Raw genomic sequence first — 15,831 nt, 5'->3', positions numbered from 1 at the left:
AGGGGGACCTGAGGAGCCTTCACTTTCTGGGGCCCTCAAAGCCTGAGATTCAGCTCTGGGTGGGAGGGACCGACTCCTGGACCAGACATCAGTCAGTGAAGACCATAAGGGGTGCCCACAGACTCCATGGATCTCATGGGGAGGGAGCAGCTAGAACCAGAAGACCCGAGTCCACCCAGCTGGTCCTGGGCCTGAAAGCCACCTTTGGGCTGGCCTCACAGTGAACATTCATCTGGCCTGAGAAGTCCTGGATATTCCTAGTCTGGCCCTCAAGGTCCAGGGGGACGAGGTGACAGCAGCTGCCCCGCGAAGGGGCCAGAAGCAAACACTACAGAGGGTAGAGTCACTGCAGGCCACTGGGCACAGGTAGCTATTGCTAGGTCTGCGTGTACATGCTTACTCCCACATCACACACCTTGTTCACGGTCATTCCATGAAATGGGCACAAGAGGGGTTACAACTCCCATTTCATGGATGGAAAAGCTAAGGCAGAGCCAGAGCCTCCAACCCAGCACCCCATCCACACACCCGCTCCGCCATATCCCCCTCCTCCCGCAGTGCCCGCTCACTCACCGGGGGGCCGCCTTCTCCCGGAAGGCCAGGCTCACCTGCTTCGCCAGGCTCGCCCTAGGGAGACAGTGCATGTGGTTATGGCAGCGGTGAGCACCGCGATGAACGCAGTGCTACGGTTTCAAGCATTTGCCAAATCCTGCCTGCTGTCTGCCTGCCCCTGGGCACCCAGGACCCAGGGGTTTCTGGGGAGTGCTGTCCCCACACACTCCCAGAATTGGAGGTGCGTGAGGAATATGGCAGGCACATGATGGATACAGGGCAGAGTGTCCAGACTGCCAGCAACACTGTCTGTGAAGGCTTTCCCGGAGCGCTGCTCCAAGGGTTGTGGAGGGCAACTATGAGAAGCTGGTAAGTGGCTAGGATGGCACTCCAGGTGGGGGATGGCCAGGGCCGAGGCAGGAGGACAGGCCGCAGTCCTCAGGGACACAGGCCAGAGGGACGCAGGGAAGAGGGCATGCGCAGTGGCAGCAGGTGAACAGAAACGTGCGCCCTACGGCGGGGACACCAAGGAAAACGCCGCCTCTCTGAGCAGAAGCCGCACACCATCACCCTGTGGTCTCAGCAGGGCATATTCCTCTTTAATTTCTGTATCATAAAACATGAGCAGTGGTGGAAGGCGTCTTCCAATTTAATGGCCTGATTGATGTCAGAAAGCAAGCTCTGGAAACGGTGCACAGGGGGCTCAAGTGCATGGATGTACACTCTGTCTTCCCTCTTGTCCAGGGGAATGGGGAGAGGTGCTTTTGCAGTCAGGCAAATGCAGGCACAAGGATGTGGAGTCAAGAGCTCAGCGCTGTCCCACCCAGCATGCAGGCACACACATGCACCGATGTGCACACATGAGCTCACACACACAGGCACACACACGCACGGGTCCATCACGCTCACGGAGTCTGGGCTCCAAAACCAATCAGATCAAATGGAGAGGACCCATTGGAGAAAATAATTCGGCTGAAATGGAAACTGCAAGCTTAGAAACACCAGTTATTTAAGGAATAGATGATCTCCACCAGAGCTGAGTCTTGGAGGAGGCAGGGGCTTTACTGGTGGGGCATTGTCTGGAAATTCTGCAAAAGGCTGTCACAAATGGACAGTCAGAGTTCCCAGTTCCATTTCACAAGCATTTGCCTACATTTCAAAATGCCTTTCATAGGAATAAACCAGCCACGCCCACAGAAATGAGTACTTCTCATCTCTGTGTACACACAGAGAGGTACACACATGTGTATGCACCCCCACAAGCGTGTGCATGCGCACATACACATACACAGACACACACACACGCACTCCTCAAACAACCGCAAATCTGCCACCAGAGCAGGCACAAGCCTCACCTTCTCTCCCACTGCACCAGGGTTTCCTATTCCACCTGGGGGACCTTGTGGGCCATCAGCACCTGGAGCTCCGGAGGGTCCTCGGGGGCCAGGGGGACCCGGGGGGCCCTAGGAAAAGGGAGAGACCACTGAGCCCAGAGGAAACGCAAACGTTTCCCCAAAACACAAGCCGCTAGTACGGCAAGGCCTTGGAGTCTCAGGCACACTTACCATCTGGCCCACGTCTCCTGTCTCACCCTTCTCGCCTGGAGGTCCTGGCAAACCCTGAGAACAGGAAACTTCCCAGTTAAGCGCTGTTCTGTCATGTGTATGTCAAACACACACACAACTTTCACGACCTCCACCCACACAGCACCACTGAGCCCCCGAAGCCCCGGGAAGGTGCTTCTCTGTGCATAGCTACGCACGAGGACGTCCCGGGGTTCCCAGTCTCAGAATCGGCCCGAGGAAATAAGCAGAGAAGATTGCAAAGATTTATGACAAAGGTGATTATGGCAGGATCCCATAAAACAATAAAGCCTAAGTAGCCAGCAGGGGACGCCTGGGTAAATTATGTCACCACCAGATGCTGGCTTACTGTGCAGTGACTAAAAATCATGTTTTCCAAATAAATAGAAAGTCATGTGTAATGGCATTCAACACACTCATAACATAAAACGGGAATGGAGGATGGAAAATGGGGAAAGCTGGGAACAAACTTTCTCTATGACTTATGACATGATTCATTTTCAAACACCAAATACAATTACATATGCGCCTCTGTGTATGAGAATACACACATTTAAAAGGCATGGCCATGAAACGTGCCCAAATGTTTATCGTTGTCATCTCTAGGGGGTGCATTTAGAAGTCACTGCTACTATGTTTCTCACGAATCATCAGTTTCCACAATGAGCACAGAAATAAATGCCACTGCTGAAGAGTGGTAAATGCGGGCATGTCTGGAATTCTGGGAAGCTACAGCACTTCCAGTTGGAATGAGGAGGCCCAGGAGGCCCCCTGCAGCCTGGCTTTAGTTTTCCATTCTTAAAAAGACAAGAGGAGAGAGCACAATGAAGACACAGGGGGCGTCAGAAGCGGAGCCCAGTGTGGTGAGAACCCCACAGTTACCTGCAGCCCCACTGGCCCAGGGGGTCCAGGAAAGCCTCTGGGACCTTCATCACCTTTCTGCCCAAAAAGGCCCTGCTGGCCCCGAGGCCCCGGCTCGCCGTCAGCTCCCTGCAGGGAAATAAACGGCCATGGGTGAGGATGCTGGCAATGCCAGCAGCTCTGGGGGGTGTGGGGCTTTTCGAAGGTCATTGACCATGGATACTCACAGAGGGGCCTGGCTGTCCGATGGGGCCTTGAGGACCTGTAGGCCCAGGAGGACCCTGTGGGGAACAAGACAGAGACATAGGTAGCTTCTTGGATTGTGGATAAGGCTGAGGGAGGGGTGGACCGCATCCTGAGCCCGGGGACTGATGCATCCAACATCATCAGTTCAGTCTCCAAATGTGTCGTTCCTTACACCACGGTGCAAGCCTGCTGCAGGCTCTGGGAAGCAGATGAGGATCTTGGTTCCATCCTGAGCCCATTTCTGGATGGCAAAGAGCTGCCCCCAGTGTCTCTCGAGACCACCGTGTGTCATCTCAGCTCCCATCATGCACCCACAACAGGGGCACGTGAGGCCCCCTTCAACAGTGAGGGTCCAGGATCACAAGCTCCTCTGGAGCCCTTGCACCCAGCACCATGTCCCCTGCTGTGCCATCCTCAAGAGACCTCCTGCATGGGACCATGGGAAGGAGGCAAGCAAGGAGGATACGGTGCCCTTGGCCCTGGTAGCCCAACCCACAGCTGGAAGGACACAGCCTCTGTGACAGGCCTCCCAGGAGCACGGATCCTGCTTGCCTAGGAATCAACATACTGGGGGAAAGGCCTGGCTGTACAGGATAAGAAGACATGTCACTCATCGGGAGGGAGCTGGTAGCAGAGTGATGGGGTTTTTGCAAGAACACACTAGGATTTCTGAACAGATGAAAAAACAAAAAGGGGAAAAATGAACAGGCATTTGGTCAATGGTGCTGTCTCTGCCGGAGCATTCTGGTTCCCTCACCTCAGAGGGCAATGGGTGTGTCTGCAGAACCCAAGCCCTCTAGGACAGAAACACTCCATTTATTTAATTTCACAAAACCGGTGGATGCTTCCTGTTCATTCTAACACAGAGAGACTCACTCCCAAATATGCATGCGTGTGCACACGCAGATGTTGTGGGAACACACATGCACGGGAGATTTTCACAGCATGTCCCGCTAGTCATCAGCAATGTTGGAAGAGAACGCGCGTGGCACACGGCCTACAGCCTGTGACGAGGCCCCTCGGGACCTGGGGGCCGCCGCGCCCCCCCGTGCCAATACTTACCTGTTCTCCTTTGTCCCCCTTGCTTCCTTTCTGCCCCGGCTCCCCGATCTCTCCCTAGGGGAAGGTGTGGGGGATTCGGTTAGAAAGCTTGACAACCGTTTGGACCTTTTCTGTTCCCCATAATGAATTTTTCTTGGAGATTAAGAACAGTGTCCTTTCCAGGTGGCCCTATAACTTTCCTATGAATAAATGTTTCCATATATTAGCTTGATTTCCTTTTTAATACAAGGGCTAAAAGGGATGAGGTCTTGATCTGATGCTAGACGGGCTTTTAGTAGACTTGAAAATGTGGGAAAAGTCATATTGAAAATATTTACTCTGTTTTTCAAATTGGGCCACTACCATGACAACCTAATAACAGGCAACTCAATTACTACGTTGCCGAAGAAGTTATTAAAATCCTCTCTGTTGTTCCTGTTGGTGCAAGGCTGTCTCCCACCCGGAGATGTAAGGCATTATCCATGCAGAGGTGACAAAGTCGGAAATGTCCCCAGAGAGGGGTCATCAATAGAAAGTTTACAGCACAGCGAAATTTCACTGTCTGCATTAAATGAAGGATAAAATACAAGCTCCTGCAGCCATCGTTTTAGAATTATAAAGCATATTCTTAATGAACGGGAGCCTGGATAATTCAAGTGGAGACATTTAAAAATAGATATTGAGCAAAACCTCATTAAACCAGGCTCCGCAGTTTCGGAATTTGAAATGATTCGGGGGGACCGGGGAGCATTTTTCTCTGCTGCGGCTACTCACAGCAAATGTTGTAGGCAACCTCAAAATGACACAGGAGGGTGTGGTTTCTAAGTGCCTCGAGCATGCCAGGGATGGCGTGTATTACCATTTATCAGTGGGCTGCTGTGAAATCATCCCCTAATGCCAGGACTGCGGGGTGGGCGCGGCATCACTCCGCTGGCTGAGCTGCTCTACCTGCCAGCATCCTGTCCTTTAAATTCACCACCCTCCCTCACACCCGTCTGCCCAGCCAGGCCCAGCCATGGGTCACTCTGGATTTGCCTTACCTTATCTCCATCTTCTCCAGGGGGACCCACAGGGCCAGCTGGACCCGGGAGCCCCACAGGACCCTGGAGACCGTCTCGGCCAGCTGGGCCTTGTGGGCCTTTCTCGCCCTAGAGAATACAGAAGATCTCAGGTCAAATGTGGCTCCAACCTGGGAACATCCCCCCACCAGCTCATTACCCAAGAGAGGGATCCGCTGGCAGGAAGTGGGAGTTGGTGAGGGTGACCGTCCCCACAGTCCTAATGGATTTCAGCCAGGGCCACTGAGGGCCGACTCTGAGCCCGCCCCTGGACCATGAACTTCTGGTGCATCGCTTCAATTAATCCACACTCATCCTAGGAAAGGCTGCTCTTTTACAGATGGGGAAACTGAGGCACAGTTAGTGAGCAGTAGAGACAGGATCCAAACCCAGCCGGCCAAATTCCTGAGCCTGTATGTGGATTGTCTAAGCTAGTGACAGGGAGCCAAGCCCAGTCACCGGGATAGCCTGAGCTCCAGCTTTCACCAACTTTCTGATTCTTTACATTCTCTGCAGACACTCTCCCTGCACACACACACACACGGACACACATGCTCACACATGAAGACATGTAAGCACACACATGCATACATGCACATGCGAACATGCCTATGTACACATGTATACACACATGCATGTGCACAAAACAAGCATACTCACATGCATGTGCACACGTGTGAATATGCACCAACATGTACACACAAGGACATGCATGCACACACAAGGACAAACAAGCACACTGACATGTATGTGCATGCATACATGAGTATGCACGCACAGGTACACACACAGGACATGCTTGCATGCATACGCACACCCTATTTTTCCTGTCCTTGTAACTTTGATTCATTTTCCTCCTAACTGCCTGCTTGGTAATCTCAAATGATCCTCCTTAAGTTCTTGCTTTGCTCAGTTTGACCAGCCATCACATCACTCTGTGAGCAGCCTATATTTTCTCACTGCAGACAGGGATCCCTATCTTCCGACAGATACACAGGAGGAGGGTGTGCACATTGGGAAGGGAAACATGGAGTAGAGAATGTACATTCGATGTTCTGGTCTAAACGTAGCCGGGATTTAGTCATCCATCACTATTTCGTCTTACCATTCCTCCCTCCACAATTCATGTCCTGCTCCTCAAACTGAGCTCCTATTCATAGAAATGTCTACCCTACTTAAGCCAGAGAATGCAAAGACCACGTGTGAAGCTTTTGTGGAAGCTTCCTGTCCTACATTCCTGGTCAGGTCGGGAGTTCTCGGAGACGTCCGACCTTTGCTTGGCCTTTCCTTCCCTCTGGAGCTATTCTGGGAGGATGACGAGCTTCTGCCTGGATAGAGCAACTCTTGCAAGGTTTCTGCTCAAATATTTACTCTCTTCAAACTGTGAACCAAGCCATTTCCAGCTGACTTTGTGTGCGCTCTATACACTGACTGCCCAGTTGGCTTCAGTTTTCTGGCACAGAATCCAGCTGGATCCATGTCCTGGGTGCCTCACTGGAAATGATTAGAAGTCACCAAAATTGCCAATAATATATTGAACAGATTCTCAATGGCCCAGATGTTTCCAATGTGGTTTCCAGGGAACTTCCTGCCCAGGGAATGTAGGCTGTTCCTGCCACCCATGAGCCACTGCGAGTGAAACGTACAAGAAAATCACAGTTTCTGGCCGGGCGCAGTGGCTCACGCCTGTAATCCCAGCACCTTGGGAGGCTGAGGCGGGTAGATCACTTGAGGTCAGGAGTTCGAGACCAGCCTGGCCAACATGGCGAAACCCCGTCTCTACTAAAAGTACAAAAAGTAGCCGGGTGTGGTAGCACACATCTGTAATCCCAGCTGCTGGGGAGGCTGAGGCAGGAGAATTGCTTGAACCCAGGAGGTGGAGGTCACAGTGAGCCGAGATTGCGCCACTGCACTCCAGCCTGGGCGACACAGCAAGACTCCATTTCAAAAAAAGAGAAAGAAAACAGCTTTCTAACAATCAGCACTCAGACCTAACTCAATTTGAGATGGTCTGCACTGATTATCCGCCAATTCCCCTGGAGAACTCAAGCTCATTCTGACCCTCTGTACTGGGAAGGAGAAGTTGAGATTAAATTGGTCTCCAGAGCTGATTGAATGCAGAGGCAGGGGACACTGCAAAATTGTGTGGCAGAAGCCAAATACGGGTCAGGGTGGACCACTTCTGGACGGTAAGTGGCATTTTGTGGGTTATTCATGAAAGCAGGCTAGCAGGAAGCATCTAGGCAAGAAGGGCGCTCACTCGTCTCCTTCTTGGAGACCAAGATCTGGGTGGCCTCAAGACACGCTCCTCCCCACTCCCGAGGCTTCACAAAGCCTGCAAAATTCAGGGCTTACCAGCAGGTGGGCTTTCCTGGACACAGAGGAAGGCGCCTTGTCTTTCCATTATCCACCCATCCCCTGCCCCTTCTTTGCTGGACATCTGCTCTCTACACCTGCCCCCCAACCAAGAAACAGGACTCCCCGGTTCCAAACATCCTTTCCCATGAAAAGCCCAGCCATGGGTCTGGGCCAGCAGCAGGGAACAGTTCACACAGTGGGCAGCTGTGGCCCGACCACACAGGTGGCACTGAGGCTGGACGGAGACCAAGTCCACAGCGCACTGTCTTCGGCCCCTTCCTCTGTCCACGCATGTGGGGAACACCAGCATGCACGCGTGGACAGGCTGAGCCCTGCCCAACATCATCCCACAGGGCTCCTCTGGCTCAGCTGATGGCAGAAAGAATGTGGCCGGCACCAGGACTCCTCCTGTGCTCCTCAGGCAGGTCACCAGGTTCCCATGGGACAAACGCTCTGTCCTAGAGGGCCGAAGACCCCACCCCATCCCCAATCCCAAGGAAATACCCCTGGGGACATCACAGGGGGAGGGACAAGGCTGGACAAGGAACGACCCCAGCATCTCTGAGGGAAGGGCTCCTCCAATCCAAGGCAGTACTTACAGGAGCCCCTTTCTCTCCTGCCGGTCCTGGGGGTCCCTGGGGCCCAGGTCTCCCTGGAATTCCGATGGGCCCAGCGGCTCCAGCTGGACCTCTCTCCCCTGGAGATCCCTGAGGTGGAGCAAGAAAACAGTCTGCTTCAAAGGCTCTCAGACTGCGTGGTCGTGACTTTGTAAAGCACCAGCTGATCACTCCACTTACCTGCTCACTCTAGAGCCCACAGTGGCTCCCTATGGCCCTTTGCAAGCACAGACTACCTGGTCTAGCGTTCGGGGCTCTGTGTCTTCCTGTAACTCCAAGCTCCCAGGTGCCCCTCCCCCTGGTGTCTGACAGTGTGCCCTGTGGTGTGCTTGCCTTCAATGGGTTCCCTCTTCTAGAAGCCTGGCACCCCCTCCCCTTGAGGGCCCGCCCACGGGGCACCCTCTCTCCTCCAGGGCCCACATGTCCATGGGGCACCCCCTTCCCTCTAGAGCCCACGGGGCACCCCCTCTCCTCCAGGGCCCACATGCCTGCAGGGCAACCCCTCCCCTCCAGGGCCCCCATGCCCATGGGGCACCCACTCCCCTGTCTGCTGTGCTCCTCCATGGTGTGCGTTTTCTAGGGGATGCCTTGCCTGGGGGCTGGCATACGGATGGGTGGGTACCTGGCCTAATCGTGAGGGCCATCCTGCCCAGTGGGCCCCCGCCGTGGGCAGCCTGGCTTTAGCGTGCATCTTCAGAGTCCCTGGAGACCTGTGTCTCTTTCTTCCCCTGCTGGCCCAGCCCAGACCCACGATAGGCGTGTAGGCTTTCTCCTTGCTCCTCCAGGGAGCGTGCTCCACAGGCAACACAGAGTGGCTCCTCCCACCCTCCAGGCTGCCCAGCGCTCTCCTTTCCTCGGTGTGCCCCTGGGACCCTTCGTCATCCTGGCTGCCGGCTTGGGATGTGCCGCCCGCATCTCCCCGAAGGCCATTTTCCCCCCTCCACATCCTCCCCAGGCTCCTCGGGGGTCTGGGGCAGCTGCGTGCTCTGGGCTCTCGGGGACTGCCCCTTCTGACCTGGAGAGTAGGATTCAAGAAAGAGGATGGGACAAAGGCTTTGACTCACCGCAGGGCCTGGTGGGCCAGGGGGCCCTTCATTGCCTTTCAGTCCAAGAGCTCCCTGCAAAGCCATGAAAAGGTTGGTCAAGGGCACGCGGGGAGAGGCCTCCAGGGCTGCACCTGTCCCATTTCATTCCCCACCTGGCCTCTCACTCACCACTGGACCAGGAAGCCCTCGGTCCCCAGGGAAACCACGTAATCCTGGAGGGCCATCTTTCCCAGGGAGGCCTGCGGGGCCTGGGTCACCCTGAAAACAGAGTCAGAGATGAGCTTTCCTGGAGCCAGTGACGCAGACCTCTCACCAGCCCCAGAGCGAAGCCAAGGGCTGGGGCCTTCTCTCTTGGAGCCAGCAACGCAGACCTCTCACCAGTCCCAGAGCGAGGCCAAGGGTTGGGGCCTTCTCTCCTGGAGCCAGCGACACAGACCTCTCACCAGCCCCGGAGCAAGGCCAAGGGTCAGGGCCTTCTCATCAGACACTCCTGGACTTGGGTTGGATTGGGCTTCTCCTGGCCACTTTTCAGAGTCATGACTGGACTCAGCAGCCCACACGTGGGAGCACAGCCCGAGCCTCCACCTGGAAGCCACGCTCATCTGGCAGGCTCTGCGTGCAAATCTGACTCTACCCCTGCTCCACGGAGTTCCAGGGTCCTTCCTCAAAAGGCCCTTAAGGGCTACGATGGGCCACGTGGGAGCTGAGGGCACGTCTATCTTTTCCATAGATTTGGGGCTCCTTGTAAGACCGTGCTCAGACAAAGAAATCCACGGTCAAAACAGCATTAAAAGCATCGTCCTAAATGGACTTATCACTTAAGGAACTTCTTCAAGCCTGAAACCACATTTTCTGAAAAAAAGTCACCACTTAGCCTCGACTTTCCCCAAGGTACAGTAAAGCTTTGATATCTTCCAAAATGTTCTCTGGTGTCCAACATGGAACACAGTGCTGTTTTCAAACGAGCAGGTCAAATGCCCATGGCCGCCTTTCCAAGCTCGGAGAGCTCTCTTTGTGTCTAGAATACACACACGTGTGCATGTACACATGTGTATTTATTCCTATATCTACATGCACACCCGGGTGTGTGATTTTTTTTCAGTATTTCTTCATTTGCTTCACTTTATTATTTTTCAGGTTTACTCTTCTGTGGTCCTACAGGCTGGAGAGCTTGCCTTTGCTGCATTCCTTATTGAAGAGCTGAAAGGGAAGGGCTATTTTTGTGCTAACACAGCAAGTTATGGCCAGTGAACCTGGGGTGCCCAGGGGAGGAGATATGAAAAGGGGGCAGCTGGAGCTGGCACCAAGAGGTGGGATAAAAACACATTTGCTTTTCACTTTTATAATTTCTCAGGCTCTTGGGGTGAGGGCTGTTTTTTTTTTTTTTTTTTTTTTTTTTTTGAGATGGAGTCTCGCTCTGTCGCCCAGGCTGGAGTGCAGTGGCGCGATCTCGGCTCACTGCAAGCTCCGCCCCCCAGGTTCACACCATTCTGCTGCCTCAGCCTCCCGAGTAGCTGGGACTACAGGCGCCCGCCACCACGCCCAGCTAATTTTTTTGTATTTTTAGTAGAAACGGGGTTTCACTGTGTTTTTTGTTTTTAAAAACAGAGTTTCATTTGTGTTAACCAGGCTGGAGTGCACTGGCACGATCTTGGTGCACTGCAACCTCCGCCTCCCGGGTTCAAGCGATTCTCCTGCCTTAGCCTCCCAAGTAGGTGGGATTACAGGTGCACACCACCACACCCAGCTAATTTCTGTATTTTTAGTACAGATGGGGTTTCGTCATGTTGGCCAGGCTGGTCTCAACTTCCTGACCTCAAGTGATCCACCTGCCTCAGCCTCCAAAAGTGCTGGGATTACAGGCGTGAGCCACTGCACCTGGCTGGGGTGAGGGGTTTTTAAAAGGACCACTTTCTGCTAAATGTGTTATGGACACATGAAGTCCCAGAGCTTTTTATCCATTTCTGGGAGCAGGGCTGGCAGCTGGGGCGAGAGCAGAGGGTGGAGGATGGTGGTGACCCCTGTGCTCCCCCTTCAAGCCCATCCCTGAGCAGGTCAGCGCGACTCCCGGAGCGAATCAAGGAAAAGTGAGCAAAACGTGTGGTCTGGGGAGTGAACTGGCATGAGAAGAGTCTGTTTGATGAATTACCCATTCATCAGAAAAGGGCAAGAAAAACACAAAGTCCCAAAATGATTCCTGAGGAAACGCCTGAGCTGACACAGAAGGCTCCAGAAACTCACCTTTGTCCCTTCTTTTCCAGCAAGGCCCGGAAGCCCCTGTTCACCGGGGGGTCCAGGGGGCCCAGGGTGGCCACGCTCACCCATTGGGCCCGTTTCTCCCGTGGGACCCTGTGGGGAAAATCAGTGTCAGCCACAAACGTTTCGAGTGACTTGCAAGGGAGTGAGCATCTCTTCCTAAATCTAAGGACAGCCCTGGTCATGGAGGCTAACGCCTGCTACAGGCCCACCAAACCTCCAAGTGCCTTTGCAAGCCTTCTCTTCCCGGCAAAAATCCAGAGGGTGGGTGTTGGTACACGCTGCTCACTGCCTGGCATCTGCTGGGCCCCGCGTGGCCCTCTTCCCCCACCTGGCGCCTTCAGGAGGCACGGCCAAGCCTGCCTTCCTGGGACGTGCCCTGAGGGAGGCTGATTCAGCCACAGGACAGGCCAAGGATGGGAGAAAAGCCACACCAGGGGCAGAGCCCACATGCCCTTCAGTTCTGTGGCTGCAGCAGGTCTACGTCTTACTCACCGCTACATGAGGTGTGAGCTTTCTAGGACACAAGGTGACCCTTCCCCGTTCTGCAGCTCTAAGCCATCAATCCTGGCTCTAAGCTGCCCCTGACACTGATCTGCCACTGGTCTGCAGTTAGAATCGCAGGCCCGTGACACCCACAGGGACCAGTGGCAGGAGGACTCGGCTGCCTTGGACACCCACAGCAGGGATGAGCCCAGCTCCTGAGCTGGCCCAGGTCTGGCCCCAGCCATCCTGTGAGCCTTGGGCAGCCTTCCTTGCCCTGCGTGTTGGGTTTGTGTTGAGGGCAAACACATCTTTGCTTGCTCCTGCGTGGGGCGAGCCTCACGCTGACCAACATTCAGGACCTAAGATAACCTCTCAGCAGTACCTGCACCTCCAGAATCGTGGAGGGAACAGATGCCCGGGCTGGGACCCTCTTCCCTGTGGGCAAGTGACACCGAGTGACCCATGGAATCTGGGAAGGCTGGAGCTTACCTGAGGGCCGACCACGCCGGGGGGGCCTGGAGGGCCGGTCTTGCCTTGGAAACCCTGTGAAGAGACAGTCACTGCACTGACGGTGCTGCAGTGGCCTGCGCCACCCTGCCCTGCACTGTTCTCAGCAGGACGCTTGCCCCCCACCTCCCTTCCCCCCATAGTAGATGTTCCAGACTTTGTGTAAGAGGCCCATGTCTCTTATTTTTTTTTATTTTTATTTTTTTCAGATGGAGAGTCTCACTCTGTCACCCAGGCTGGAGTGCAGTGGCTCAATCTTGGGTCACTGCAACCTCTGCCTCCCAGGTTCAAGTGATTCTCCTGCCTCACCCTCCTGGGTAGCTGGGATTACAGGCACACACCATCACACCTGGCGAATTTTTGTATTTTTAGTAGAGACAGGATTTCACCATGTTGGTCAGGCTGGCCTCGAACTCCTGACCTCGTGATCCACCTGCCTCAGCCTCCCAAAGTGCTGGGATTACAGGCGTGAGCCACCGTGCGTTTGCACTAATTTCACAAGGGTAACGAAGCCACATAAGCTCATCTCACTGGCTGCTCTCCTGCCTCTGCATCTTTAGGCCGACGCGATTCGCCTTTATCATGTCACCAAACGCTCCTTTTCTGAGTCGGCTTGGTGCCCTTTCTGGACCCAGGACTACCTCTGGCTTTTTCTCAGCAGTGGCTCTGTGACGACTGACCTGCTTTGGCGTGAACGCCTCTGATGCACGACGGGTGACTCTGCCCGCGTGCTCCTCAGCATGTATTTAAAACAGGCAAGAGCGAGGGCCAGCTGCTTTCATAACTTGGCAGCTTGGATGCGTTATTTTTAGCTTGATTCAGCGGGAATATCTCACGCCCGCTCTGCATGCTCACGCGTAGATAACGATCCTGGCTTGGCTGTGGGTGTCGCCACGACTTCTGTACTCTCCCTCAAAGGAGAAAGATGACCTTAAGGCAACATAAGCTTCATTTCCAGGCACGTCTGCAGAGCATGACAGGTGCCAGCGAGAAGCCATCTGCAGGTGCCACATGACACTGGTGGAGACATGCACACCTTCTACCCAGAGGCCTCGAGGCAAACTCTAGACGCTGGAGGAGAAGGTGGCTGGCCCTGAGGCCAAGCTAGGGCTGGAGGGTGAGCGGCCCCAGGCCTGGGCTCACTGATTCACTGTCCAGCAGTCAGAGGCAAAATCTCACACCAAGCCACGGGGCCACATGAACCCTCAGCAGACTAGCTTCTTTTTTTTTTTTTTTTGAGACAGAGTTTCACTCCTGTTGCCCAGGCTGGAGTGCAATGGCACGATCTCGGCTCACTGCAGCCTCCACCTCCCAGATTCAAGCGATTCTCCTGCCTCAGCCTCCTGAGTAGCTGGGATTACAGGTGCCTGCCACCATGCCTGGCTAATTTTTGTATTTTTAGTAGAGACGGGGTTTCACCATGTTGGCCAGGCTGGTCTCAAACTCCTGACCTCAGGTGATCCGTCCATCTCGGCCTCCCAAAGTGTTGGGATTGCAGGCGTGAGCCACTGTGCCCAGCCCAGACTCAGCTTCTTTGCAAACTCTAGGAGGGCTCGCTCCTTTAAGCCCAGCTCAGTTGTGGGCTAGAATGATCGTTTCTAATGTTCATTGCACTTATGGGGTCAGAAGTAAGGAACGGTGGATGGGTGTCAAGGGCATGCCTTGCTCAGTGGACCCAGGGAGAAGAGCTCAAGAGCCTGAAGGGAGATCGGAGCCTTGGTTAAGTTTTGCTAATGTCAAAGTTAACACAAAACAAAAAAGGCCTCCCCAGGGCCCTCGGCCACCCTGGCTGTTGAGGACGGAATATGACCTCAGCCTTTTGCTGAGAAATAAGTTTCTGGCTCACATTTAGGAGAAATAATTACCATTTGTGTTTCATTTTTTTAAAAAAGAAGGAAATCAACACTGCAGAGAAGCTCTTTCTGGAAGGATTGTCTGGACTAGCCCATGGAGGAGATGCTATGTCCCAAGTGGGTCTCAGAGACACAGGCATCACTCCAGCGCCCTGTGTCTAGGGAGGTGGCCGGGGTGGCAGAAGGCAGCCAGAAGTACATGTGCAACTTTCTGAGCAGAGACAAGCAGCTTAATTCTTTTACCAGCCTCCGTCCAGAATAAGTCAGAGGGAGAAAAGCACATAATATGTAAAACCTTCTATCTTGTCTCCTTGAAAAGGCATTAGAGAAAAATATGCAAAGCTCAGAAGAAATGTTTTAATTTTTCTCTATAAACAAAAGAGCAAAGCAATCTCCATTCATCAGGCAGCATGCGCCATACAGAACACCAGTGAAGGTATAATTAAAAGAGGTTTCATCACAATGAACCAAAGAGATACAAAAGGGATTTTTTCAAAGCAGGCATGGAGAATATATTCAACAGGGCACTCACAGACCCATTGCACGAGGGGACCTGCTTTTGCTGGGAGAGTCCCGTAGAGACCTTGACCCCTAGAAACGTGGCTGCAGAGACCCTTGCAGTGACCCTGGCATGCCCCTCACTCTCCTCTGTGGGAAATGTTTGCATCTGTGCAATTCATCCTTTAAGTTGGACAAAGTAGGTAGGCACTCGGAGAAGGAACACAGCGTGGTGACGAGGAAGTCACCCGACACTGCACGTCCCCAGATATTCAGAGCCTGGAGCCCCAAGCTTGTAGGTGTGGGCCAGGTTACAGGCGTGCCTGCACCCTTTCCTGAAACACACCTTTAGGGAGCTGGGCCAAATTTCGAAGGGCTGATGGGGCCAGGAAAATGATCCCATTTCTGATGAGGGCTTTTTCTCCCAACTGAAAACATTGGAGTCCTTTCTGGTCTAGATGAAGTAGCCTGTGATATGCATTTCTAAAGTGAAGGGCAAGGTGAAAGGGGAGTCTCTGACTACAAAGACCATGTGCCCAGTGGAGTGACTAGTTAGAGGCCACTTCCACCTGACTGGCGCTTGTTTTCTTTAGTGTAAAAGGGGACATTGCAGGCATCCTCCAGAACCCCTGGATTGGAGCTGGAAGGGCCTGGGTGAACGTGGGTGGGGTTGGTGCATGGCCCACAGCCGCCCTCTTAAAGTATTGCAGCATCGAATGACTGAATGACACTGAGTAACATGTAGACCCTTTCCCAGCACTTTCCCAATTAAAAGATGTATCTCTCAAGCTGGGTAGCACTCAGCATTATTCTAGAGGGAAAATAAGGCTGGATGCACGAGGCTTCAGTCGGCCCAGGATAATCTGTGT

General features: G+C 53.7%; 1 protein-coding gene across 2 annotated transcripts in view; it reads right to left on the bottom strand.

Moving 5' to 3' along the window:
• Positions 1-15,831, bottom strand: part of COL5A1 (collagen type V alpha 1 chain) — a 207,906-nt gene that overhangs the window by 30,541 nt on the left and 161,534 nt on the right. For both annotated transcript variants that reach the window (XM_055350981.2, XM_055350982.2), the window contains exons 38-49: positions 12,594-12,647; positions 11,604-11,711; positions 9,531-9,620; positions 9,381-9,434; positions 8,299-8,406; positions 5,324-5,431; positions 4,305-4,358; positions 3,224-3,277; positions 3,018-3,125; positions 2,118-2,171; positions 1,908-2,015; positions 574-627 (exon numbers count right to left, since the gene is read on the bottom strand). In XM_055350981.2, coding sequence (XP_055206956.2) covers positions 574-627; positions 1,908-2,015; positions 2,118-2,171; positions 3,018-3,125; positions 3,224-3,277; positions 4,305-4,358; positions 5,324-5,431; positions 8,299-8,406; positions 9,381-9,434; positions 9,531-9,620; positions 11,604-11,711; positions 12,594-12,647 — 954 coding nt within the window. The remainder of the gene's footprint in view (positions 1-573; positions 628-1,907; positions 2,016-2,117; positions 2,172-3,017; positions 3,126-3,223; positions 3,278-4,304; positions 4,359-5,323; positions 5,432-8,298; positions 8,407-9,380; positions 9,435-9,530; positions 9,621-11,603; positions 11,712-12,593; positions 12,648-15,831) is intronic.

Source organism: Gorilla gorilla, chromosome 13 (genome assembly GCF_029281585.2).
Source record: "Gorilla gorilla gorilla isolate KB3781 chromosome 13, NHGRI_mGorGor1-v2.1_pri, whole genome shotgun sequence".
NCBI lineage: Eukaryota > Metazoa > Chordata > Mammalia > Primates > Hominidae > Gorilla > Gorilla gorilla.
This window is presented reverse-complemented; position numbering and strand designations above follow the sequence as displayed.